Here is a 27,278-nt window from a genome sequence, read left to right as displayed (position 1 = left end):
GTCCATCTACAACTGAAAAATATTAAGAAAAAAAAAAGATATGATGTTGTTTTATATTTCCTGATACCTCTCTCTAGAACCCTAAATTCAGAAGCTGGGGTATAGCTCCCTGGTAAAATACTTGCCTTGCCTATCTAAAGCCCTGGGTTCCAACCTAGCACTGTGGTGGAGTGGGGGAAGTGCTCACTGTTCTAATAAGAGGGCACGAGTGTCACTTTCGTTAGGCCCTTTTTACAGAGGCAGAAACCCAGGCAAACAATGGGAAAGTAGCCTATGACCAGCAGCCTACTCCCTACCTTACCTACAGGTCAGATGTCACTTTTTGTGGCCCTGCCCAAGTCTGAAATGTGTGCAAGGCCATCTCTTTGTAGTTACTTCAATATGAGTTTGGAAATAGGATGGCTGTCTCCAAGCCCCTCAAACGCCAGTTGTGAGTGACTCCAAGTCCTCTGCTTTTTACCCTGCCTCCTGGATTCTTCCTGATATGGTGACATGATAGTCTGAATCCAATTCCACTCCTTTATCAACCAGGAACTCTGTGAAAGTAGACCTGGGCCATCTTATAAAGGAACCTGTGGTGGAGTGGTTTAGTCATTTGAGGTTAAGTATCTGGATTTGGAAACCAGATCTGTACAACTCCAAAGCTCCCACTTGGCCTTTGGGTCATTCTCAGATAGATAATTAAGAGTGGCAGTTACTATTCGAAATGCCCTCACATACACCATCCACTATGATCCAATATCTGGGCGTCAGATCTCATGAAACCCATTTTCTGGGATGCTGGTATAAGCTGCATGATCCTGGGTAGGTTCCCAGACATCACCAGGGTTAATATGCTCATCTGAAGAAATGAGGCTGATGCTAATGATCTTGCTATAAGGAGAATGGGCTTACATTCCTATCTTGGGCTGTTACAGTGTGAAGTGAAAAAAGCTACTTTATTGGTCTGGGCCTCACTTTCCTCATTGGTCAAAGGGACATCATAATGTTTGCTGCTGAAAAAAAAAGAGGCCTCCTGCAGAAAGTATATCCACCACAGTGCCGGGCACAGTGAGCTATCCAATTTGAGCTACCTTTAATTTGGAATGCAGATTATGGTTCATCACCTTGCTGCAAGTGATGGGGCAAGGTAGCTGGGCACCCTCTATGGATCCCGCCACTACACTGCCCTGATTCCTTCTGTCTCTGAAGTGGAGACCACTGTGGAAACCCAAGCAGAAATCTGCATGCCTTACCTGCCTCCCCTGGGGCCACATTCTCATCAGTCCACTGAAAGAAGCCACACTGCTGTTCTCTTGGCTTGGCACATGTATGGAACTGGCGTCCTTTGTTGGGTCCATCCTTTTGCACAGTCCGTGTGACAGCAGGCTGGTTGCATAGGCAGGATGTGTTGCCATCGCCACCACTGCCACTGCCACTGCCACTGCTGGGTCTGCTGAACCCACCCAGTGAGCCTGGTGGGTGTCCCAGTGAGCTGCCTGGGGGCCTTGAACTAGAGGTAGGAGCTTCTCCTTCTCCAAGATGGCTGCTGTCAGCCCACAGGAAGAAGTTGCAGCTGTTGCTGCTGCATTTATAGAATTGCCGGCCTCGATTGGGGCCCTCCTTTCGGACAGTGAGCAGTACAGCTTCTTGGCCACAGTTGCAGGTAATGGAGTTGTTTTCACCTGTTGCTGCAGGTGGTGGGAGAGTCTGGATCAGAGCCTTTGAGGTTATAGTCTGTCTGCTGGCAGGAGGCTGCGGCTGGCTGTGCTGGCTGGTGTCCATCCTGTTCAGGGACTGGCTAGCCTGCAAGTAGCCAGAGGGCTGGCTGGCAGGCTGGCTAGCTCTGGGGGGCCCCCGTGAAAATCTCAAGCCCATGATCTCCTTTAGGGTTTCATCACATCCACCAATACAGCCAACAAACTCAAGGGGCATGGTTGGGGGAAGACTGCCACGCTTGAACTTTAACTTCAACCTATTGATGCCAGAGATGAGAAAAAAACATTGATACCCAGGTGCCAGCATCTTCCCCTTGATCCACAGAGGGTACTCTGGCCACAGACCTTCTATCACCACCTCTCATGCCCCCAGAAGCCCATGGAAGGCACAAGTCACCTCCAGTCTTCACAGGAGTGCAGAGTGGGAAATAGTGCAGATAAAACCAAAGACCCTCAGTTAATCATCAAGTGTAAAGATACCTCTGAAAGGTTCCATTTCTCTACACCAGTGGTTCTCAAAGTATGGTTCCAGGGACCCTAAGGGTTTACCATTTCAAGGTGAGGTGAAACAATAATAATGCTAAGAAGTTGTGTATAATTTGCTCCCATTCTTCCATGTGTGCCCACTAAGGTTTTTCAGATGTGACAACACATGCAATAATTTAGCTGTGGCTGTTGTGGCAGAGATGGGAATCTAGTCTTGCAAAAATGCAAAGAATTCTCTTCATTAGTATTATTATTCCATTTCTGCTTTGGAAAGGAGGTATTTTGTCCTAAAATCACTTTTAAAATTTATGTTAGTAAGAAATGCATTTGCTGTATTTCAAAAGATTTCTCCATTTTAATTTCAAATATGGTATATGTTGAAAACATTACCCACAACAAAAGCTTTCTGGGCTCCTTAATGAGTTCCTAGAGTGTGAGGGGTCCACTGGCCAACAGGTTTGATAAACACTGTCTACACTAGGGCTCTGGGCTTTGTGAAGAAGCCTAGATACCTCATTTAACATGTGAATAATTTCCTGGACCCAATGCTGAAGTGATGTCTGGAAAGGTGCCTCTGTGGTTGCTGAAGGATAAGGGAAAGGCTTGTCCATAGACCAGGCTTCCATCAAACCCAGCAGACCTAGGGTTTTATCACATCCATAGTCTGACTGCCTGGGCTGCTGCTGAGCACAGCTGAAGCACAGCAATGCCTGGGCAAGCATTCCCTGGATGCTTCCATTTGGGTTCCCATAGGAGGAAGGAAAAGGTAGTCCTGTGCACACTCCTTGAGAGGCATCTGACTTACCTGTACACAGGGGGTGGCTGACAAACTGAACATACACTCCCGTCTCTGCTAGCCTCTAGCACAGAGTCAGGAAACCATATAGCTGATCGACACTCTGGGAAACCCGTGCAGCTGAGGTAGAATCTGTGGAGAAATGATGGCTAGGGTCAAACCACAGGAATACAGAAGGTGTATGTGAGCTGTCACCATCTACAAGGAAACTCTTCTTCAGTTGACTTAAGAGGACCTTCACTGCCACAACACAATTAAATCAGTCAGGGTCACTCCAGGTGAATCGGGCTGGCACTAAATAATCACACAGACACTGAAAGTGCCTTTTTCTTATGGTTCAGTGACGGCTCTTCTGCCCCAGCTCCCACAAGGGGGGCAAAAGAGGCAGGCAAGAGAGAGAGAGAGAGAGCACACTTCAAACCATCCCATTTATTGGGGGGAAAGACATTTGAGAAGATTCAACCCAAATAAGGCAAGGGACTGGGTTTCAGGGGGTTGCTTGGTAATGTCTTCAAGTCAGCAGATTTGACTGACATCTTGGAAAGCCACACCAATCTCAGGTGCTGTGTGGGGTCAAAGGCAGAGTGAGCAAAAAGGACACATATATCGCACAGCCCAGTCAGAGCAGCAATGTCAGTCCAGTCCCCTCGTGCTCAAATGCTCACAGCTCACATACACAGACCACGGCTGGCTCGCAACACTTCATTTTTCTGAAGGACATTTAAGCGAATGCAAAGTCACTGACATGAAATGGTTTACAAAATCAAGCCTGCCTTTGTCCCTAAAACATGAAGCAGCTATTATTGACTCTGCTTTCTATTTAAAAATCTACCACTAACCAAGATCACACTGTAATCCAAATGCCCTGTGCTGGGCAGTCCCACATTCTTGTTTCTTCCTCATGACAACCCAAAATGGTGTTCTGAGCACCTCAGTTTGCCTGTGAGTAAATGGAGACCCGGGATGATCTGGAAACCTGACCAGGGACACACATGGAGTGAGTGGGAGCTAGGCCTGGTAACCCACCTGTCTCAGGAAAGAGCCTTTTCTCTCCAAAACTAAACTATACCGCTTATTTTTCCTGGACATTTCTTGATACCTTCTAGTCATGAAATTGAGGGTCTGACTCAGCACCATGCATGTGATTTACTCAATTCCTTAGTGTGTGTCTGGATGTGACCAGCAGAAAACCAACTCTAAAGTCCAGTTATTTAAATGAAAAATTCACAAACTCAGAAATGGGAATTATAGGATAAAATGTTGAGATAATCTCCAGACTTCCCTGGGTGATTCTGACAAGCATTCCACCAAGAATGCTGGGGGGTGGGGGGTTGTGGCTCAGTGGTAGAGCACTTGCCTGGTATGTGTGAGGCACTGGGTTTGATCCTCAGCAGCACATAAAAATAAAGAAAGAATCCTGGTAAAAATTCTTTTCCTTTATATTTTAATGATTATGAATCCAACTACCTACTGGTGGCAAAGAAAAAACTACCAGTAGGATTTATCAAGCACTAAACTCTATGCTCAGGTGCTGGTTAAACCTTGAGTGGCACTGACCTCTGTGTTTGTGGACACACAAGCCCTGCCACCCACTTCTGGCTCTGGCCACAGGCATCTGGCTGCTGAGAGCCAGGGTGCCCTTCTTGTCACTAGGCTAGCCAGGTCTCTGGCTGCTGGGCTGGGAAGAGTCAGGGGAAACCACCTTCCTCATTCACACAGTGCTACAGACCCAGGTGAGCAGGGCAGAGTGAAGAAAGGAAGTGGGGAACTGGGATCAAATTCTGCCTTTACTACTCACTATAGCTACCCTACTCAGAACCAGCCCTTCAGCTGGCTGAAGTTCTAGAGTTTGTACTCTTTAAAACATCTGCTTTGTGGGCCTTTATGAAGACTCAATGAGATGATGTCTGCAAAGCACCCTGTATCACATCAGGCAGAGGGACGGTGCAGGGCAAAGCATGACTGCCTGGTTTTCACTTCTTTCACCATGAACTTCCTGAAGCGGCCAGCTGCTGGCTTGGGAAAATGGGCCAGACTGGGCAACTGAACCCACTCTGATCAACTACATTGAAATAAAAAGGGAGCTGAGGTTTTAGGCCCAATTCAGAACTAAAATTAGGCAAGAAGAGAGCTGGGGTTGTGGCTCAGTGGTAGGGCATGTGTGAAGCACTAGGTTCAAGCCTCAGCACCACATAAAAAAATAAATAAAAATAAGGTATGATGTCCATCTACAAACTAAAACAAAACAAAACAACAACAAAACAACAACTACACAAGAGAAACTATTTGTTCAGCATCTACCATGTATTGGATAACATGTCTTCACTCTTTTCAAATCCTCACAATAACTCAGCTTTGTTAAACAGGTATTACTGTTTCTTATTTTATGGAAAAACAAATTAGGAATCAAGGCAGTCAAATAACTTGTTTTGGGTTATACAGATTATATGTGACAGAAGTGAGACTTGAATTGAGACCCATCTGGATCTGAAGCTCATGTTCCACCATTCGCCAGACTTTGGGTAAATAATGTCTTATTTATAGGGACCAACTACTCTGACTTCCTACAGTACTTCACATCCCACATCACACCCTGCTATCCTGCTAGCTATAACACCTTGCCCAGAGACTGCCAATAACAGGTCTGTCTTTAAATAATAACAAGGACATGAACTGACAGGGCCTTTCAGTACTAGGGGGCTAAAACAGCAGGTGCTGCGCAAGCAGAGGTAAAAGCAAAAATTGGCACTAACCCGCCACTCTTCTTGGTCTTGAGGACCATGTCCCTGTTGCACTGTGGGCACTTCTGGATGGGCTCTGGCATGGTTGGGTAGATCTCTTCTTGCTGGGCCACTTCTGCCCCTTCCCCAAAGTATTGGGACAAGGCCTCGTCCAATCTGAAGAAAAGGCAAACACATACAGTGGCCATCAATCAATGCAAAGAAACTTACAACACTCTTATATGTCAAGAACATATATATGTGAGGGGCTGGGGTTGTAGCTTAGTGGTTGAGCGCTTACCTCGCATACGTGAGGCACTGGGTTCAATCCTTAACACCACCAAAATAAATAAATAAAATAAAATGAAGATATTGTGTCCATTTACAACTAAAGAATAAAAATTATAAATAAACAAATTAATTAAAGAACATATATGAGCCTGGGACCAGCTGGCCAGGACCACAGGCCTGAGTAGCAGGCAGAGAGGTGACTGAGCTCTCCACTGGCCTGGCTCATGAGATCTCAGGAGACACATGAAAAAAACTATACTGAGTCCAAACACAAACACCAGAAATAGCTGTCTGCAATTAATGCTAATTTGTGCATCTCTTTTCAAAACTGGTATGAGAGTGATATGAAGGATTAAAAAAAATTCCAAAATTGTCATTGCCTACAATACATGCAAAAGGCGTGTGGTAGTAGTATTTCCCACATACACCAATTGTCCAGCAGACACCACTGGGCATCCTCTAATTGAATTCAATTCTGGCACTATCTCCTCGGAGTTAGTGTCAGACTCTAAAGGTTGATGGCTCAGTCCCCAGGACTGTCCCAACTTGAGATGCCAGCTGCAAATTCCAGGTTGTGAACTATGCTTCTGACCAACTGGCTATAAACTGGGCTTCCCATGACAAACTCCTCAAGTTTAACTTTTTATGTCAGCTTACAGAACTCAGATGAATAGCCATTTGGAAGAGATGCATAGGGTAAGGCATGTGGGAAGGGGGCAGAGCATCTACACTTTCTCTAGGTACGCCATCCTCTCCACAAAATTAGCTACTGTAAGCTCTTGGAGGCCCATGTGTGTGCATGTATGTTTTGTGGTATTGGGGTTCAAACCCAGGACCTGAAGCATAGTGGGCAAACACTCAATAAATGAACTATGACCCCCAGCTCTGCTTCTAGGTTTTTATGGAGGTTTCCTTACTTAGGCAAGATTGATAAATCATTTGCCACTGGTGATCAACTCAACCCTCAACCCCTTTTCTCTTTTCTGCAAATGTATGTATGGTGGGGCGGAGCTCAAAGTTCCAATTCTCCAACATTTGGTTCCCCTGACAACCAGCCTCCATCCTGTAGCTTATCAATACACACCCTCCCATCACTCATCTGATTAGCAAACAAAGACACATCATTTTGGAGATTTTAAAATACAAAATTTTAAATATATATATGTATACACATACACAATTATATATTAATAGTTATGTGTTGTATATAATTATATATTATATATATTTTATATGAATTATATTATCAAAGGTAGAAACATGTTATTTCTTTTTTGTTTTGAAAACATGTTAATTCTTTTTTTGTTGTTGTTTTTGTTTCTATGGTGCTGGGGATTAAATCCAAGGCCTTGTGCATGGGAGGCAAGCACTCTACCCACTATGCTATATCCCCATCCCCTTAATTCTTTTTTTTTTTTGTACCAGGAATTGAACTCAGGGGCACTTGTCCACTGAGCCACATCCCCAGCCCTATTTTGTATTTTATTTAGAGATAGGGTCTCACTAAGTTGCTTGGCACCTCGATTTTGCTAAGGCTGGCTTTGAACTCAAGATCCTCCCATCTCAGCCTCTAATGTGGCTGGGATTATAGGCGTGTGCCACTGTTCCTGGCTCGAAAACATGTTATTTCTAACAAAACACACATGCTGCTTATTGAGTGGCTACCTTCAAATTCTCCACAGGAAAAAAATGGGTCATATACTAGCTCTTGGATTTTCTGATTTGAAATATGGTGCTACCTAATTCAAGATTTAACATCAAGTTGGGTGCAGTGATGCATGCCCATAATCCCAGCAACTCAGGAGGCTGAGGCAGGAGGATCACATGTTTGAAGCCAGTCTCAGTAACTTAATTAGACCCTGTATCAAAATAAATAAATAAATAAATACACGAGGAAGAAGAAGAAGAAGAAGAGGAGGAGGAGGAAGAGGAAGAGGAAGAGGAGGAAGAAGAGGATGAAGAAGAGGAAGAAGAGGAGGAAGAGGAAGAAGAGGAGGAAGAAGAAGAGGAGGAAGAGAAGGAGGAAGAGGAGGAAGAGGAGGAAGAGGAGGAAGAGGAGGAGGAAGAAGAAGAGGAGGAAGAGGAGGAGGAGGAGGAGAGGGGCCGGGGATGTGGCTCAGTGGTACAGTACCCGTGGGTTCAATCCCCAGTATTCCCCTCCCCTCAAAAAATTTAATATCAAGATAATGGCATTTCTAAACCAAAAGTCCAGAATAATTGTTTCTATACTGACAAAACTCTATAGAAAGGAATAAACTAAACCCAGAGGAGGAAAACGAAAGGGGTAGAGCCTATATGGTCACTTCCACTCTTCCGTAGGTGAAAAGGCGACTGGTGGAGATGAACCATGGTTAGCATGCCAAAAAGCAAGGGTTAGGAGTAACTATATCATCTTGTTTCTGCTGAACTGTCTCTATGAACTTCCACTTCTCAGAGGTAGGTGGTATGGCCATGGCTTGGGAACTATAGGACCTTTTGGGCTGGAAGGCAGGGTCTGTACTCACTTCTTTGCCTTAGCCACTGCTTCAATGAAAACCTGCTTGTATTTCTGCACCTGCTGCCTTAGAACCACAAATTTGTCCTTCTTTCCCTCACAGATCAGCTTCAGATCAGCTTCCAGCTCGGCCCGGAGGTCTGGCTTGGACATTTCATAGCCCATAGAATCGTAACCTGTGGGAAAGAGCAGTACTCTGTGAGGTCCTGTAAGACAGGCAACCGCAGGGATTTGGGCAATGTGGTCTCCTACTCACTGCAAGCTCCCTTCTCTCTTACCTTCCACAAGTCCCATGCCCAGGTGCCCTGGGAGAAACCGCTTGTCTGAGGTGAGCCCAACATACATCCGAGCTTTGATGGTCTCAATGTGCTCTGCGTGAGTTGCATCAGTACCTGGAAGCCATTTCAGGTTACTTAGAGACATTAGAGACAATTGCATAGTGTCTGTGGGAACCTCAATCACCCTGGGATCCATTATATACATGGATGGCCTATGCAGGTAAGATAGCTCCATTCATATCTGGCTTACACTAGAAATCACAGTGGAACATTGCTCTCCTGCTCCCTTCCACCCCATCATTCATCAAAGCTGCCAACTCCAGCTTCACTACTTTTTAATTTTGGTACTAAGGATTGGATCAAGGCATCACATATGTTAGTCAAGTGCTCTAACACTGAGTTACACCCCCCAGCCCTTTTTAAGTTTTATTTTTAAATGGTCTTGCTAAGTTGCTGAGGTTTGTTTTGAACCTGTGAGTCTCCTATTGGGATTACAGGTATGTGCTATTGCATCTTGTTACAACTACTCCTTTAATTTCTATTCTTCCTGGGTCAGGATCATGGCTACAATACTGCAACAGTGTCATCTCCCTATTTTTAGTCTCTCCCCCAACCTTTACCCAACCCATTCTAAGCTGTGGCCAAAGGGCTCTTTTAAAATGTAGCTCTGGTCACGAACACCTGTAATCCCAGTGACTCAAGAGGCTGAGACAAGAGGATCCCAATAGTGATACCCTGTCTCAAAATAAAACAGAAACAAAAAGGGCTGGTGATGTAGCTCAGTGGTAAAGCCTCTGGGTTCAATCCCCAGTACCAACCAATCAACCAACAAAAAAGTAGCTCTGCTAATAGGGAAATAATAAAACCTTGATGAAATACCACTTCATACTCCTTAACTACAGCATAATCAGAAAGACAGATAGCAAGTGTTGGCAAGGATATGAAGAAACTGAAACCTTCATGCACTGCTGGTGGGAATGTAAAATGGTGCAACCATTTCAGAAAATAGTTTGGTGGTTCCTCAAAAAGTGGTGCAGCAATCTTACTCTTAGTTGTATACCCAAGAAAATGGAAAACACAAAAACTACACAAAAACTTGTAATGTGACTATCTGTAACATAGTTCATAACAGCAGAACAGTTTTAAGAACCCAAGTGTCTTATCAATTGACAGATAAATACGGTCTATCTATTCAATGGAGTAATAAAAAAGACAAAAGTTCTGACATGCTACAACACACTCGAACCTTGAGGATATGCTAAATAAAAGAAGTTTGTTACAAAAGGTCTAAAATAGGCAAACTTACTGAGTCAAAAAGATTAGGGATTGCCTAGGGATCGGGGGAGCTAGAAGGAAGGAGGAATAGGGAGCGAATGCTAAAGAAAATGGGTTTCTTTTTGAGGAGATGAAATGTTTTAACCTGTAGTGATAGCTATACTACATTGTGAATATACTAAAACACAGAGTTTCACATTTTATATTTGCAGTGCTGGGGATCAAACCCAGGGCCTCACACATGCTAGGTAAGTATTCTATCACTGAGCTACACCCCCAGCACTGAACTGTACATTTTAAATGGACAAATTATATAAATTATGTCTCAATAAACCTCTTAAAATTATTTGCTAAGAACTTGAGTCTATGTGGTTCCCTTATTTAGAAATCTTAGCTGCTCACCATGTGCTAAAATCTAAGACCCTCAGCTGGGCACACAGGGCCTGGCAAAATTGGCTCAAATCATTCTTCATTCTCATCTCCTCCAACCTCTCACCTTACACACTCCCAGCCATAGCAGGCATGTGTTTTCCTGTCCTTCCTCAGGCTTTGCCTAGGCTGGATTTGCCTTCATTAATGAGGAAGTGTCACTATGTGGTTTTCTGATCCAGCTCAAATGCTAGCCCCCTTTCCCTGCCCGCTCCTGTAGAACCTGTCACATTTTGCTGGATTTGGTTTATTTTCTGGTAGACTGTTTTTTTAAAAATATTTTTTAGTTGTCAATGGATCTTTTTATTTTTTTTATTTATATGTGGTGCTTACACATGACAGGCAAGTGCTCTACCCCTGAGCCACAACCCAGCCCCACACTGAATTCTTAAAAGGGAAAGATTAGGTTTTAATTTTCTTTGTGTCTTTAGTGCCTGCCACTCACACTAGTTTCAGGGTGATGGCTGCCAGGTCTGATATTTCAAAGAATGAAGATACAGATTTTGAGGATGAACTTATCATTTTAATTGTTGATAACTTATTTGTTGTTCTTAACCAAAAAAACTCCAAATCCCCACGTAGGCTAATGGGTGCTCCCTGATCAGCCTTGAGCCATGGGAAACATCTAGATCACTACACATGTGGTGCAGTGTAGGGTTTTTAAAAGCAATGGCTGAAGGATAGGGATGTGTCTCTAGTAGAGCCCTTGCCTAGTATACAAGAGGCTGTGGGTTCTAACTCTAGCACTGCAAAACAATCAAACTAAACTAAAATTCATTAAAAGCACATTGGCTGTGGAATTTGGTGACCTTAGGAACATTCTTAACCTCTCTAGGTCTAGCTTTAACTATTAAATGGGGATACAGAGGTAGCACCTGTGCTGAGAGTAGACTTGGAGCCGCATATACAGTAAGTGCCTGAGAGCTACAAGATCCCCAGGTGAGTTACTGACCAATGCCATGCTTCTCCATGAGGGCGATGAGGTCAGCCTCAGTGAGCAGTTGTGGTGGGCTGGTCTCCCCATCCACCATTTCCACAGTGCTGGGCTGGAAGCGAGAGCCTTGCTCATAGACAGGGAGGAGCTAGAAGAGCAGCAGGCACAAAGATCAGATCACACATACTCAGTCTGGTCCTGCTCTATCAACCAGCATAGGTCTGGAGTTTGACTGACCTCCCTCTCCCTGGAGCCCACCTCCTTATCACCTTGTCACTCCAGTGATCATAGGGATACACGTCCAGGTAGTTTCGGGCCAGAATCATAAGACCATGGGCCACAAAGCGTTCCTGAGCAATGTCAATCTCCACAGTAGTCTCTTGCCCCTGAGCATCTTGGGAACAGCAGGCTAGAAAATGACGGACGATGAACTCATATAGTCGCCGTTCATCTCCCTGAAGAAAAAGAAGAATCTCTCGAGAACCTGTACCTCAAGGATAGCATCATCATCAATAATTTCAACCTGGTTTATGCCACTGTCAGCCATACGCTCTTCAGGCCCTACACCAATGTGAGGCTAGGCAGGTCCTTGGGGAGCTGATGGTTTTTGGCTGATAAACCTCACAACCCTATCAGGCAAAAGGCAAGCAAGGGTAGTCATTATTTCCCCAGGCCCAGAATGGGGATTTCTGATGTAGATTCAACAGAAACAAAAATAAGACAAAAGCCTAGGAAATTAATAAGGGTTTCCCTGAAGATAAAAATCACAGAGTAACACTACAGTTGACTGCTCAAGGCCAGCTTCATGCTTCCTTTCAAGCAATAGTTTGTTGGGGTGAATTTGCATCAGTCAGGTAAGCAAGGGTTTAGTGAGGCTAAATCTCACATACATACAAATTACATTAGTATTTGTTACATACAAATACTCATGAGATATTTGTATTTATATGTAACAATTCACCTTCTAAGAATTCATTCAGAGGAGTCAGGCATGGTGGTATACATAGTGACTTGGGGGCTAAGGAAGGAAGATCTCAAATTCATGCCAGCCTCAGTAACTCAGTGAGACCCTGTCTCAAAATAAAATTTAAATAGGGGACTGTGGAGATATAAATCAGTGGTAAAGCACCCCTGGGTTCAATATTTTGTACCTGCCCCCCAAAATTCATTCATTCATTCATAAGGAAATAATTGAGATCCACACAAATATTTATGTATAAATATCAAAAAGTTAAAAACTTAAAATCTTTAAAATTTTTTTTTTTTTTTAGTAGTAGATGAACATAATACCTTTATTTTATTTATTTATTTTTAAGTTGTGCTGAGGATTGAATCCAGTGCTTCACATGTGCGAGGCAAGCGCTCTGCCACTGAGCTACAACCCTGAGTCTGGGAACTTAAATCTTACATACAGATTTGGCAAAATAAATTATGGGTCATTTGTGTAATACCTATCTATCTACATCTATCTACCTACCTATCTATCTATGTACTTATTCTGGGTATTGAACCTAGAGCCTTGCAAATTCTAGGCAAGTACTCTACCACTTACTACATCTCCAGTGTTTTATTTTTTTGTACTGGGGACTGAGCCCAAGGTGTGAAACCACAGAGCCACATCCCCAGCCCTTTATTTGAGATAGGGTCTCACGTAAGTTGCTAAGGGCCTTGCTAAGTTCCTGAGATTGGCCTCTCAACATATGTTCCTCCAGCCTCAGCCTCCTGAGTAGCTGAGATTATAGGTATGTGCCATTGTGCCTGGACCCAGCCATTTTCATTTTATTTTATTTTATTTATTTTTTTTTTTAAAGAGAGAGAGAGAGAGAGAGAGAGAGAGAGAGAGAGAGAGAGAGAGAATTTTTTTAATATTTATTTTTTAGTTCTTGGCGGACACAACATCTTTGTTTGTATGTGGTGCTGAGGATAGAACCCAGGCCGCACGCATGCCAGGCAAGCGCGCTACCGCTTGAGCCACATCCCTAGCCCCCCATTTTCATTTTATTTCGAGACAGGGTTTCCCTAAATTGCCCAGGTTGACTTCAAACTTTCAATTCTCCTGCCTATCTTCTCAGTAGATAGATTACGGTGTGCCACCATGTCCAGCTTATACATTACACTTTAAATACTGTAGCATATGAGGAATGCTCATAATATAGTACTGAAATCTTTAAAAAATATTTTTGTAGTAGATGGACACAATACCTTTAATTTTATTATTTTTATGTGGTGCTGAGGATCAAATCCAGTGCCTCACATGTGCTAGGCAAGCACTCTACCAACTAAGCTACAACCCCAGCCCCTAAGAAGTTTTTATAAAGCTATACGAGATTAAACTTTTATTATTATATTATAATATAATCAGGTGCTGAAAAATCAGGTTCTGAGTAGAGGGCAGGATTATAGATAATTCTTTTCTTCTTTCTTATCTTCTGTGTTTGCTAAAGTGTCTAAAATAAACATGTGGTACTTTTATTTTGTGGTGCTAGGGATTATACTCAGGGCCTTGCAAAGGTACTTTTTAAATTGGAAAGAATATGTATTATTAAAAAAAGAACAGGTAGGGGTTGGGGTTGTGGCTTAGTGGTAGAGCGCTCGACCAGCACGTGTGAGGCCCTGAGCTTGATCCTCAGCACCACATATAAATAAATAAATTAAATAAAGGTATTGTTCAACTACAACTAAAAAATAAATATATATATTTTTATTTTTTAATTTTTGACGGACACAACATCTTTGTTTGTATGTGGTGCTGAGGATCGAACCTGGGCCACACGCATGCCAGGCGAGCGCGCTACTGCTTGAGTCACATCCCCAGCCCCTAAAAAATAAATATTAAAAGAAAGAGGGACTGGGGTTGTGGCTCAGTGGTAGCGTGCTTGCTTAGCATGCATGAGGCACTGGGCTCGATCTTTAGCACCACATAAAAAATAAAGACAATAAAGTCCATCAACAACTAAAAACATATTTAAAAAAAAAAAAGAAAGAAAGAAAAAAGACCAGCCAGGTATGGTGGTGCACATGTATATACTAGCAACTCAGGAGGCTGAGGCAGGGGGATTATAAGTTCAAGCTCAGACTGGGTAGCTTAGCAAGACCCTGTCTCAAAATATAAAATAAAAAGGAGAGGGGAAGGAGCTTAGCAGCAGAGCATTTGCCTGGTAGGCATGAGGTCCTGGTTTTAACCCCTAGTACGGCCAAAACAAAGAATGAAAAAAAACCCCAAAGTTTACTTAGTGGCAGATGCCAAATAATCCTTCATAGTTGTTGCCTACATAGTGATTACTCCCTAGCTGAGGAAATGACTGAATCACTGAATGGCTGAGCAGAGAGAGGTGAGTGTGAAATGTTGGAGAGTGCAGTAAGCAGTGGTAGGAAAGGTTCTGAAAGGCTGTGAAAATAGGTCCAGTCTTGGAAGATGGTTAAGGCTTTTTCTAGGTAATAAGGGACCAGCAAGGTCAGGAGACTAGTAAGGGTATGGAGGCTATGCCACGGTATGGGGGAAGGTAGGTTGCCATATATGCGTCCATATGAGGGACTAGTGAAAAAGCAACAGAGCTGACGGAGAATGGAGCCTAACATGGGGGGGGCTAGTGGGGTGGGGGGTGGTCTTTTGTGAAAGCCAGGAACAAGACTTTGTCTAACACTGCCTTCTCTTTTTTGAAATGAAATAGATAGTTCAACATCACTTATTTTCCAAAGTCAGAGCCTGGAGAACAAATTTGAATCATACTTTGATCCTCAGCACCTGCCTCTGAGTTTCAGTAGGTTGCACACTCAGGGAAACAAACCTGCAAGTTGCTGGTGTACTTGGTGGGATGGATGGGAGGGTGAGCTTGATCAGACTTGTTTCCGTTGCGTGGGGTGGGGCCACCCCGCTCGAGAATGCTCTGGGCAAAGGCCCCCCAGTGTGGATCTGGGGTCTGCTGTTCCACCAGTGCCATCAAGTTTAGGTCTTTGGGGAAAATATTTGTTTCTGTTCGGGGATAGCTGATGTACCTAAAAGAAAAGTAAACAAATGAAAAAGAAATTGCTAAACTCTTCAATGGTCTGTAACAACTCCAAGTCCCAGAACACACCTGCAATCACTGATCTAATATAGCTAGTTCAACTGGAGAGCACTTAGGTGACCTATGCTGAACAAAGGTCAGAGGTGGGATCCCCATTCAGGGTGGAAAAGCAGTAATCTTTCTTGCTGAATCATTTTGAGAAGCCAAAGGAGACTCGAAAGGGACAACATAAGGCAGGATAAAGGCCCAGGACTCTGCAATAGCCTTATGGCCTGGGGGACTTCACTGGCCTCTTAGGGCTGGTCAGTCTGACCAAAACAAAAAGGGATTTCAATTTATTTTTTGGTTCTTATATTAAAATGCTTTTTCTGTCAGAGTGATATCTAAACAGTATGTTATAAGCTATATTTCTAAAATATTCCATGTTGATAAAGATGCACCAAATTCTATTGTCAAATACAGAATATTTACCCTTGAGTGTAGAGCTTTTCAGCAATCCTCATGGTTTCCTTAGCATTTATTTTCAACTTTCGAGAAGCCAGCTTCTCCAGCTCCTGTTAAGAGGGTCAATAGGCACGTTAAGGTATAATGTGTGTCAGGACCTGCCATGACTGCATGTTTCATCTTTAGGCAGGTCTGGCTCCTGCAACTCCAACTATTGCCATCATGCTGAGAGGGAAAGACTGTGCCCAAAGAAGATTTCTGAGACTTCCAGGCAGATCCCAGCTAGTAGTTCTCTGATGTGTGATCATAAGACTTTCCAGGGGAGGTAGAAGATTCAAAGGCCTAACCACCAGGAAATGTGATAAAAGTAGGCTGTGATAGAGGCCGAAATCTGCATTTTTAACCAACAGTCTAACAAACTGATGCTAATGTATAGCAGTCTGAGAATCATACTTTGGAAACTACCATTTGAGGGGCTGGGGATGTGGCTCAAGTGGTAGCGCGCTCGCCTGGCATTCGTGCGGCCCGGGTTCGATCCTCAGCACCACATACAAACAAAGATGTTGTGTCCGCCAAAAACTTAAAAATAAATATTAAAAAATTCTCTCTCTCTCCCTCTCTCTCTTTAAAAAAAAAACAAAACAAAACAAAAAAAACTTTCTCTCTTTAAAAAAAAAAGAAACTACCATTTGAGTCCCAGGAAATTGCCCTGGAGGATAAAAAGCATCCTTTAATGCCTTCTTGGGAATAACCAGCTGTTCTTTTCCCTATGTGATACCCTGACAATGCTGCTGATAAGTCAAAGCACATATAAACAGCCAGGAATAAAACACATACTGAGTATGTGTTCAGTGGTAGAGTGCTTGCCTAGCAAATGCTTGTCTTGTGTGGAAAAATAAACAAAACCCCAAAACAAGCTACTCCATTATAACGCTATAAAAATATACACATAAAGAATAAGAAGAGCAGGGTATGGTGGGGCACACCTGTAATCCCAGTGACTCTGGAGGTTAAGGCAGGAGGATCACAAGTTCAAAGCCAGCCTCAGCAATTCAGTGAGGCCCTATCTCAAAATAAAAAATAAAAAGTGGCTGGGTATGTGGCTCAGTGTTTAATCACCCCTAGTTCAATCCCTAGTGCTAAAACCACCACAACAAGAGAAGACATCAAAATTATGTCACTGACTACATAAGGATGGCAAGATTATGGGTCATTTGTCATTTTCTTTCTGTTTCTCCAAACTCATATAATGGAGTTATACTGTATTTATTAACTTTAAAAACAAAAAGTCCAGGTGAAGAAAGCCCATGCCTTCTCCAAGTGATCTTCCTTCCACTGCCCATGCAGAATCTCAGTCCCAACAATATAAAATGACTGTTCTCCAGTGCCTGGAATAGTCTGTCTGTAACATACCACAGTGTCCAATGCTTGAGGCCTCCACTTGCTCTTTGGCTTAGACCTGATCTCCACCACAGTTGCCAGGGGATCCTAGAAAGCCAGGAGAACAAAGACCACATTAACCTAGAGGTGTGTCACCTGCAGCCTGTTTGTGACAGCCCCTTCCTACCATTCCAGATCATAGTGACTGCCAGCAGAGGGCTCAGCCACAGCTTAAGAGACGCCCCCATTTAATGTCAATCATTTGACAGTGTGGTGGACACCATCATCCACTTCCTACTCAAACCAAGATTCTGAACAGCAATTTTACAAGCCTTCAAAGATGACAAAATACCAGTCTATTCATCTCCCAAGTTCAGTTTTATACCTACCTATGCATAATATTACTTTTTTAAAAATTCAGGATAATATAGAATTAGAAATAGGAAAAACCAGACAATAAAAGCAATAAAATGAAAAACCAAATTCACATTTCCAACAGAATATAAAAGAAGGAACTCAGCTGAAGTGTATCACAAACCAAGTTTCTTCCTCCCAACAGACTGGGGACAGCTGCTCTTTTTAAGGGGCTCAAAGTATACCACATGTCAAGTATTTCTGCACAACATTTTATGAAGGTGCAACAGACATACTGGGATCCAATCTAATGGCTAGTGCTCTGCCATTCAATAACTCTAGTGTGTCCATGAGCAACTCACTTCAATTTCTCTAGCTTCCTTCTCTGTAAAACTGAATGACATAACTATTTTCACAATATTATCAGGATTGAGCAAAATAACATTTAATGAAGTGGTACATTCAAGTGCTTAATAGTTATCATTCCCTTTATCAAAGTATTAATAAAGCTGCCAGAAGCATACCACAAATTATTAAACATAGACACATCTGCATTTCACTTAGGCATCACTGTGTGTAGGCTGTGGGTTAAACTGTGCAAAGAGGTGCTGACCTATGGGAAGTGACATCGCATAGTGGACAATACTTCTGAGGAGCAGGAATGTGAAACTGGGGTCTCAGTTCTATCATGACTGGCATGGGACATGAGTTGGTTGTGATACTTTGCAAGTGCTCCTTTTCCTATGAGACACATTTTTCCTGTTCAAATGTCACTTCTTAGAGAGGCCCTTCAAGATCACTTCATCTAGAATAGTCCCTGCCAACCATATGTGTCAGGGAGGGATTTTAGTTGTATACATCTTAAAATTTCTAATTTTCTTTTTTTTTTTTTGGTACTGGGAATTGAACTCAGGGGGCACTCAACCACTGAGCCACATCCCCAGCACTATTTTTTTTTTGTATTTTATTTGGAAACAGGGTCTCACTGAGTTGCTTAGTGCCTTGCTTTTGCTAAGGTTGGCTTTAAACCTGCAATCCTCTTGTCTCAGCCTCCCGAGCAGCTGGGATTATAGGCATGTACTACGGTGCCCGGCCCTCAAAATTTCTAATTTTATCTAAAAGTTCTGCAGATATTCCCCTTGTACATTTTTAGTGCTATTTCCTGGGGTTCTGGTCTTGCTGGCTTCCAAAAAGTGATGATGCCCGGAGATGCGAACTTAAAGCCAATACAATTCAGGGGAAGAATGGAACAGGTTCACTACTGCCAACAGGAGGGTATGGCTGAGGAAGTGTGCAGAATGTTTCTTAGATCATTAAACTCTCATGGGACTCCTTACCTCCATACATAATTGATAGAGGACAAGACAAGCTGTGTGATTAAACAGACGATGTCTTTTCCAGTTGAATTCTACGGTACCATCTTTGTGATCATGAGTTACTATTTGGAATATAAATAGAAAGGCTGTCTCAGAGAAAGTACGTGATATGACAGACAGAAAAAGGTGTATCACAGTACAAATCAAAGGAAGATAAAATAGGGAAGAGTTCTGCAATTCACAATAGCTAAACTGTGGAACCACCCTAGATGCCCTTCAATAGATGAATGGATTAAAAAATGTGGCATTTATACACAATGGAATATTACTCGGCAATAAAAGAGAATAAAATAATGGCATTTGCAGGTAAATGGATGGAGTTAGAGAAGATAATGCTAACTGAAATTAGCCAATCTCTAAAAAACCAAACGCTGAATGTTTCTCTGATATAAGGAAGCTGACTCATAGTGGAGTAGGGAGGGGGAGCATGGGAAGAATAGATGAACTCTAGATAGGGCAGAGGGGTGGGAGGGCAAGGGAGGGGCCAAGGGGTTAGAAATGATGGTGGAATGTGATGGATGTTGTTATCCAAAGTACATGTATGAAGACATGAATTGATGTGAATATTCATTCTATACAGCCAGAGATATAAAAAATTGTGCTCTATATGTGTAATAAGAATTGTAATGCATTCTGCTGTCATATATTAATAAAAAATTAACTAAGAAATAAAATAAAATAAATAAGGAAGAGTTCTGGATAACTAAGGAAACCAGTGGATTCTGAATACTGTAATGGGGCAAGGTGAAGGGCAGCAAGGCTTAAAAAACAAACCCTCCCACTTAATTAATATTATTAGCACTTTCTTGTTATCCCTGGGCTTGTAGGTTTCATACTATAAACAATAACCCCCCAATTTTACCTTTAATCCTGTGGAAGATTTCTGGCACAAAAGCCTGAATGGCTTTGAACCTTTCTACCACGAACCCCAGTGTCGGGAACTGGCAGCTGCCATAGCTAATGAGCTGCTCTGCCAGCACCTCAGGAAAAATCTTCTGAAGCCGCAGGGTCTGGAATCTAGTGAAGGCAGCTCCTGGACAGTGAGAGCAGATGGGATGAAAGAGGAAGTGATGGATGATGAGATAATTTTGGATCTATGACCCAATACTAGTGTGCCTCAACATGGAAGAGTCCATGGCTCCTCACCGATCCTTAGGTCCAGCTCCTGCCTCACATCCACAGCATCACTGACTCTTTGATCAGGCTCAGTCAGGTTTTCACAGGCTGTCCTGACAGCACGTGGCGTGATCTCAGAAAAACGGGCTCTCAACACTTGTAGACCAGGTTTCACTGTACAACACAAGGGTCACCAAGGTCAAAATCAAATTACACTGCACTCATTGCAAAGGGCTCACTTTTCCTAAACCACCTTCTTGAAAGGCAAACCTGTTCAAGAAGTTGTAAGGAGTCCACTTCACCTATTAGTTTAAATTAGTAAGAGGGAATTCAAATTCAAAGAGGGAAACATGCTAGGTAGGTGTGGTTGGGCAGGCCTATCACCCCAGTGACTTCGGAGGCTGAGGCAGGAGGATTGGGAGTTCAAAGTCAGCCTCAGCAACTTAGCGAGACCCTGTCCCAAAGGGTTGGGGATGTGGTTCAGTGGTTAAATGCACCTGGGTTCAATCCCTGCCCCCTCCCCAACAGAAAAGGGAAACACCATTATAACCTGTAACTGGAGTACTGCCAGAAAAAAGAGCACGGTCAATTTTAACTAAAATTCTCTAGGTGGGGCTTTTAAGACTTTATTTTTACTTGCTCTTTAGGTCTGTAGAGAAAAGAAAAACACTGTCAATCAAAGGGTCCTATGGGGGGAATTTCATGTCCCTTCAGAAAAGAACATAGGAAATACACTTTGTCCCTTGAAAGTTAATGTATTTAAATTTCCAGAAGCCATCAGAGCTTTTTTTTTGGTATTGGGGATTGAACCCAGGGGCCCTTAACCACTGAGCCACATCCCCAGCCCTTTTTTATATTTTATTTAGAGACAGGGTCTTGCTGAATTGCTAAATGCCTCACTAATCTGCTGAGGCTGGCTTTGAACTAATGATCTTCCTGCCTCAGCCTCCCAAGTTACTGAGATTATATAGGCATGTGCCACAGCACCCTGCTCCATCAGAGCTTTTGACACAAATCTCTTAGGGAAAGTAGCAACCTCAACCTCTGAGCCACAGAATGAAAATGAGTTGCTCAACACTTCCTCTAAGTGGAAATATTAACTCTGTTACAGCCATTCAAATTCATGCCAACATTCATCCACTCATTCATTCATATGCTGGGAATGGAATACCATACAGTAGGCAAGTGCTCTACCATTGAGCCACATTCCAATCCAACAATGAATACTCAGGCATTGTACAAAGAATTTGGGAGATTAAAAAAGCAGAATGTTTTTAGGATTTCTTTGTACTTTAGTTATGGTAAATGCATTCTTTGGCACAAATTCAATATACAATTTTAAGAAATACAAGCCTGTAATCCTAGAACCTTAGAAGCTGAGGCAGGAGGTTCGTGAGTTAAAAAAGCCATCCTCAGCAAAAATGAGGTCCTAAACAACTCAGTGAGATCCTGTCTCTAAATAAAATATAATAGGGCTGGGATGTGGCTCAGTGGTCAAGTACCCCTGAGTTCAATCCCCAGTACACACACACACACAAAAAAAGAATACAATACACTATTTGCTGACTCATTCTTACAGCAGTCCTAGGAAGCATGTCAGATTGCCCTGACACTGCATATGAGGAAGCTGAAGATTCAGTGACTTGCTCAAGGAACACAGCTGGTGTAATTCCCATTGCTTTGGGAGGAGAAAACATATGCAAAAGAATATGGCCCACTTGTATGGAGATATAGAAGAATTCTCTATTTGGAAGCACCCCAGCAGAGAACCTCAATAGCAGCAGACTTACCAGCCTTGCACACATGGATAATCTCAAATCCAATGTTTTCACCTTCTCTGTCACAGTCAGTCCAGATCACTAAGGCCTGACACTGCCGCGTTTCTCGTTCTAGAGTTTTCTAAAGTTAACGGGGGAAAGAGCAGTAAGAGCAGAATCTAGAGCAGTTACTTGATACTTAAAGAGAATTAACTGAGGATCAGTGCTGTTCTTGGGAGTGTGCCACCCTTTATGAATAGTCACAGAAAACTGCTCATACCAAAGCTACTAATGGTGTTCACCAGTACTATCCTCCAGACTCATAAATGAGTTTCTAGAACTTCACCAAATACAATAATACCTACAACTTAGCTCTAATGCACACTTCTACCTCTAGTGGTTCTAGTTATATGCTGGTTAAGAAAAATTAACTTGATTTTCATCTAAGGTTTCTCAGTTAGTGGTGAACTACCTACAGCCCTGAACTGACAATCACTGCCAAATGACTTATACTTTGTAGCCTCTTTAGTCTATTCTAGGGCTGGAACTAACACTGGAATTAACAATTCAACAAAACTTACTCTAAACACCTACTATTCATAAAAAGCTTACTTCATCCTTTGGGTGCTTAGTTAAAAAGGCTTCATTTATACAATGGGTGGAAATAAATAACTTTTAAAATCATGATATGGAGTTTGGAGCAAAATCTTACATCCAAATTCAAATGCATTAATACAGAAATGGGGGCTGGAGTTGTGGCTCAGTGGTACAGTGCTTGCCTAGCATGTGTGAGGCCCTGGGTTCTATTTTCACACTGCATATAAATAAATAAAATAAAGGTCCATCAACAACTAAAAAAAAAAAAAAAAAAAAAAAAAAAAATATATATATATATATATATATATATATATATATATATATATAAATGACTGTGCAAGCCACTCGTGGTAGTTCCAACTTTTTTGCCACATGTCTTCTAAAAGTCCCTACCTTGATGTCTATAAAATTCTCTGGGCAGTACTTTTCAATTTCAGCTTCAAAGAGGACTAGGGGGTTGCAGCTCTGCCTGGAAAACAAACAAAAGCACAAGGAGTCTTACCTTAGCACTAATGGTAGAGTCCTCTACTCTCATAAGAATGTACCACTCCAATGGGCTCACTGGTGGATCCCAAAAATGGCTCAGAGAAGCATGGCATGGTGGTATGTACTATAATTTAGCTACTTGGGAGGCTAAGGTAAGAGAATCACTTGAGCCCAAGAGTTTGAGACCATTTTGGGAAACATAGCAAGATTCCATCTTGGGGGGGGGGGAAAGGCCTAGAATTAAATGCAAAGCTATTTCTCTGCACAGATCACTGTTCACTCTCCCACAAAGATGAGCTGATAAGATATTTTGGAACCCTTTCATGCATATGTGCAACAGGATAAATGCAGTCCAATGACTGCATGAGAGGGTCTGTTTTGGGGGAACACCTAAGAGTGGTTATTTATTCTAAAGATAAATATTTACCCTGAATCAGATAATTCCAGGTCACTTTAGTATTATAAATTACATAGTAACATCAACATACCTCAAAATTCCTGTTTTTTTTTTTTTTTTTTTTTTACAATTTACTGTAATAATCAGAAAGTGCTTCCCCTGGAAATTATACTGACCATTTTCGAAACTGCATCTGGAAATCATGAGCCAGTAAATGCCCAGAAACTGAAGTCATCACCATGGTAACACTCTGAATGATAACAAAATTCAAATTAATCTTTTTGTACTTACATTTTGCCATACAGTTCAAATCAAAAGAAAAAACTTCTATTAAAGAAAACACAAACAAAACAAAAGCAAAAAATTAAAAAAAAAAAAAAAACACATTGACTGGCAGGGCTGGGGGTGTAGCTCAGTGGTAGAGGGCTTGCCTAGCATGTACAAGGCCCTGGGTTCAATCCCCAGCGCTGCAAACAAAACAAAACAAAGTCCCCAAATCCCAAACTAAAAAACAGTTGACTGGGAAGAAACAAACATATACAATAACTCTTCAAATCAAAAACTATAGTAAGATAATCACCACTCTAATTGTAGTATCATAACATCTTTTGTATCATTTAAAGTTTTGTTACTTAGTGGCAGGGTGCTTGCCTAACATGCATGAGGCCCTGGGTTCAATCCTTAGTACTACATATACACAAACAAAAAACCAAAAACTCCTCATTTATTAGCTTCTTATAAAACAGATGAGAAGGGACCATATGCTATTAAAGCAACTTCCTTATAAGTTATAAAATTATCACCTTTAACCAGGAACCCTTAGGTAACAAAATTTAATTCTTTTTTTGGTGGTACTGGGGATTGAACCCAGGACTTTGAACACTGAGCTACATCTCCAGCCCTTTGTTTTTCATTCTGTTTTGAGACAGGGTTTCACTGAACTACTCAGGCTGCCCTTCCATCTCAGCCTCCTGAGTAGCTGGGATTTACAAGTATGTACTACCACATCCTTAAAAGAAACACACACACACACACACACATGATGTAGTAGTAGGGATTGAACAACCCAGGGGCACTCTACCACTGAACTACATCCTTATCCTTTTTCATTTTTTATTTTGAAATAGGGTCTTGCTAAACTGCTAAGGCTAGCCTCATATTTGTAATACTCCCGCCTCAGTCTCCCACGTAGCTAGGATTATAGGCATGTGCCACTGCATTCAGCTAAAAAAATTATTCTTAAGACGGTGACATATTTTACATATGGTCAGGCTAATTCTTCTTCACTGATTAAAACATAAGCAATTAGGGAGGATGTATAGTATAGCCATGGCTGAAAACCCAAAGAATATACACCAAAATGGCACATGGACTTGAAACATACCTCAGCTTTATGACAAAAATATTTAGCACCTACCTGTCCATAGAGATGATAGTCAAATTCATAGATCTTGTTGAATTTAGAAAGTCCTTCTCTCTATAAAAACAAAAAATAAGTACAAACTATAAACCACATTAAAAAACAAATGATCATAAGCATAAGGATCAAGCAAAACTCAAATAAGTGGGTATAGTGGTACATGCTTGTAATTCCAGTGGCTCGGGAGGTTGGGTTAGGAGGATGGTGAGTTCAAAAAGCCTACCTCAGCAAAAATGAGGTGTTAAGCAAGTCAGTGAGACCCTGTCTCTAAATAAAATACAAAATAGGGCTGCAGATATGGCTTAGTGGTTGAGTGCCCCTGAGTTCAATTCCTGGTACTCCCCCAAAATAAACAAACTAAAAACTAGGCTAAATTACCCCCGGCCCCCCAGGACTGAACTCAGGACTTCAAGTGCACTCTGCCACTAAGCTAAATCCCCAACCCCTGGGCTAAATTACTAACAGCTTTTTTTTCCAAGACAGGGTATTGCTATCCTGAGTCACTGGGATTATAGATGTGTGCCACTGTGTTAGGCTAGAATCCATAGAATTTTTATTCTGGAAAGCTTGAGGTCAGCTAATATAACATCTTCTCATAGATGAGAAAGGACTTATCCAAGGTCACATGACAAATTAATGGCATTAAGTGCTCTCATTCAGACAAAGTCTCTTGAACATTTTTTTTCAACATTTTTTAATTCTTCCCTCCCCCAATATCCCCCAACATCATAACAGTGCACCAATAAACTAGTGACCACAACCAAGTCATTCACATTTCTGAATCTAAAAAAAATTTTTCTTAGTTGTCGATGGATCTTTATTTATTTTATGTGGTGCTGAGGATCGAACCCAGTGCCTCACACATGCTAGGCAAGGACTCTACCGCTGAGCCACAACCCCCAGCCCCTCAATTAACTCTTTTTTTTCCAATTTATTCTTGAATAAAGTTATTTCTTTATTTCCCCTGGCTCTGAAATTCAATGACACCACAAGCTGCAACCAAAATCCAACCTATGAAGCACCTCTGCTGCTGCAAGTGTGGATAAGCAAGACCCTCTCTAAGTAGTTCCCACCTTCCCAACTAGCATTCAAAGTTCTTCTACCAGCACCGAACAGAAGAGAAAGGTCACGTGAGGACTGGGAAATGTAACCTCTTTTGTGAACTCTTTCCCAGACATTCTCTCTACCATTCCTTTCTTTGCTTCATCTCTAGTAGATTCCAGTAGTCTTTTTTTTTTTTTTTTTTTTTTTTTTTTAAGTGTTGGGGAATAAACCCAGAACTTTGAGCATGTTAGGCAAGTGCTCTACCACTGAGCCCCATTCCTAGCCCCCAGCAGTCTGTTTTCCATCTGTCCTATAATACATCCTTAACAATAGCAGGCAGGTCCTATTCATTTATCCCTAAAACAGAGCCTGCTCCATGGTCAGTGTGCACTGAATAACACAATTCCTGCCTTTGAGGTACTTAAATTTTGATAGAAGAGTTTATGATTTGGCCATGGTTACTAGTTTCTTGGTGCAGTTGTATGGCTTTGAAATAGCAAAGATGTTGAAGGATGAAGGAACAAATGGCCTTCATCTGTAGGAGTAGGAACAAGGTTGACTTCACTTCTAATCCCCAAATCTTACAGTGCAGCCCCATCAAGGTGCGATTAGAGAAGGAAAAAAAAAAAAAAAATCAAAGGGACTGCAGAAGTTGTGGCAGAGGAAGACTGGGGAGCCATCAGCCAAGACTTGAATTTCAAAAGTTAAGGTGTATGATTAGGGGTTTCCAACTGCACTGAACTTCGGAATCAGAAGGGAAAAATATTAAAATACAAATTTCCCTAGAACCACTCCAGATGTGTTCCAGGAGTTTCGGAGAATTGGTCAAGTTTGGGAATGCTGTTGTGGGCATAGATCAAAGGTTTTCGAGCAAATGCGGGGCTCACCCTAACTACATTTAAAACCGCACATCGGTCGGAGGAGAACCTGGGGCTTGGGAGGGCAGACAAGCGGCCTCGGCAGTGGTCTGGGCCAGAGACGGCAAAGACTGAGCGGGGAGAAGTCGCCTTCCTCTTGGTTATGAACGCCCAGTACGCGGTCCGCTCGGTGGGCTTCCCTCCAGGGGCCGAGACTACTCAGAGCGCTCTCTTACCCGCCTCATGCGACCGTTGGAGAGCAGGTCCGCAATACCCTTGGCCGCGTCATTTTTCTCGGCCACACAGAGGACTTTCCGCACGCCTCGGAAGGCAACTTCCATGGCGGAGCGGGACAAGTCACGGCATGTAGACTGTCGCAGCCAACGGAACACGTATCGGGTGACTGGGAAGATCATCCCTAGGCCCCGCGCCCGCAGTCGATCCCACTCCGCGGTTGCCCGAGCATGTCGGGGAAGCCGGTACCGCCCACCGCAAGGGAACTAGAATCTCTGGGCGCCGACGGCGCTTTTGTCCAGTCAACTCGCAGGCCTTCGGAAAGCTGTCAATGGGCTTTCTCCCGGCCGCTGCCTCCTCTACAACGATCCCCGCACCTCAGGGTCCTACTTCCGCCCGCCTTTCTGGA

General features: G+C 42.5%; 1 protein-coding gene across 2 annotated transcripts in view; it reads right to left on the bottom strand.

Moving 5' to 3' along the window:
* Top3a (DNA topoisomerase III alpha) overlaps nt 1-27,257 on the bottom strand; it is a 30,708-nt gene extending 3,451 nt beyond the window's left edge. Inside the window, exons 1-18 of one of the 2 annotated variants that reach the window (XM_076869177.1) lie at nt 26,872-27,257; nt 24,732-24,791; nt 23,491-23,564; nt 22,825-22,900; nt 21,868-21,976; nt 20,108-20,251; nt 19,824-19,994; nt 18,923-19,023; nt 17,265-17,339; nt 15,879-15,961; nt 15,189-15,396; nt 11,670-11,855; nt 11,419-11,548; nt 8,763-8,876; nt 8,495-8,660; nt 5,733-5,876; nt 2,989-3,111; nt 1,236-1,954 (exon numbers count right to left, since the gene is read on the bottom strand). In XM_076869177.1, coding sequence (XP_076725292.1) covers nt 1,236-1,954; nt 2,989-3,111; nt 5,733-5,876; nt 8,495-8,660; nt 8,763-8,876; nt 11,419-11,548; nt 11,670-11,855; nt 15,189-15,396; nt 15,879-15,961; nt 17,265-17,339; nt 18,923-19,023; nt 19,824-19,994; nt 20,108-20,251; nt 21,868-21,976; nt 22,825-22,900; nt 23,491-23,564; nt 24,732-24,791; nt 26,872-27,051 — 2,863 coding nt within the window. In that variant the 5' untranslated portion in view covers nt 27,052-27,257. Of the gene's footprint in view, nt 1-1,235; nt 1,955-2,988; nt 3,112-5,732; nt 5,877-8,494; nt 8,661-8,762; nt 8,877-11,418; nt 11,549-11,669; nt 11,856-15,188; nt 15,397-15,878; nt 15,962-17,264; nt 17,340-18,922; nt 19,024-19,823; nt 19,995-20,107; nt 20,252-21,867; nt 21,977-22,824; nt 22,901-23,490; nt 23,568-24,731; nt 24,792-26,871 lie in introns of those variants that run through there. The other variant, XM_076869178.1, reaches the window with a different exon arrangement.
* Between the last annotated feature and the right edge of the window lie 21 nt (nt 27,258-27,278).

This window comes from Callospermophilus lateralis, chromosome 11 (genome assembly GCF_048772815.1).
Source record: "Callospermophilus lateralis isolate mCalLat2 chromosome 11, mCalLat2.hap1, whole genome shotgun sequence".
Lineage (NCBI taxonomy): Eukaryota > Metazoa > Chordata > Mammalia > Rodentia > Sciuridae > Callospermophilus > Callospermophilus lateralis.
This window is presented reverse-complemented; position numbering and strand designations above follow the sequence as displayed.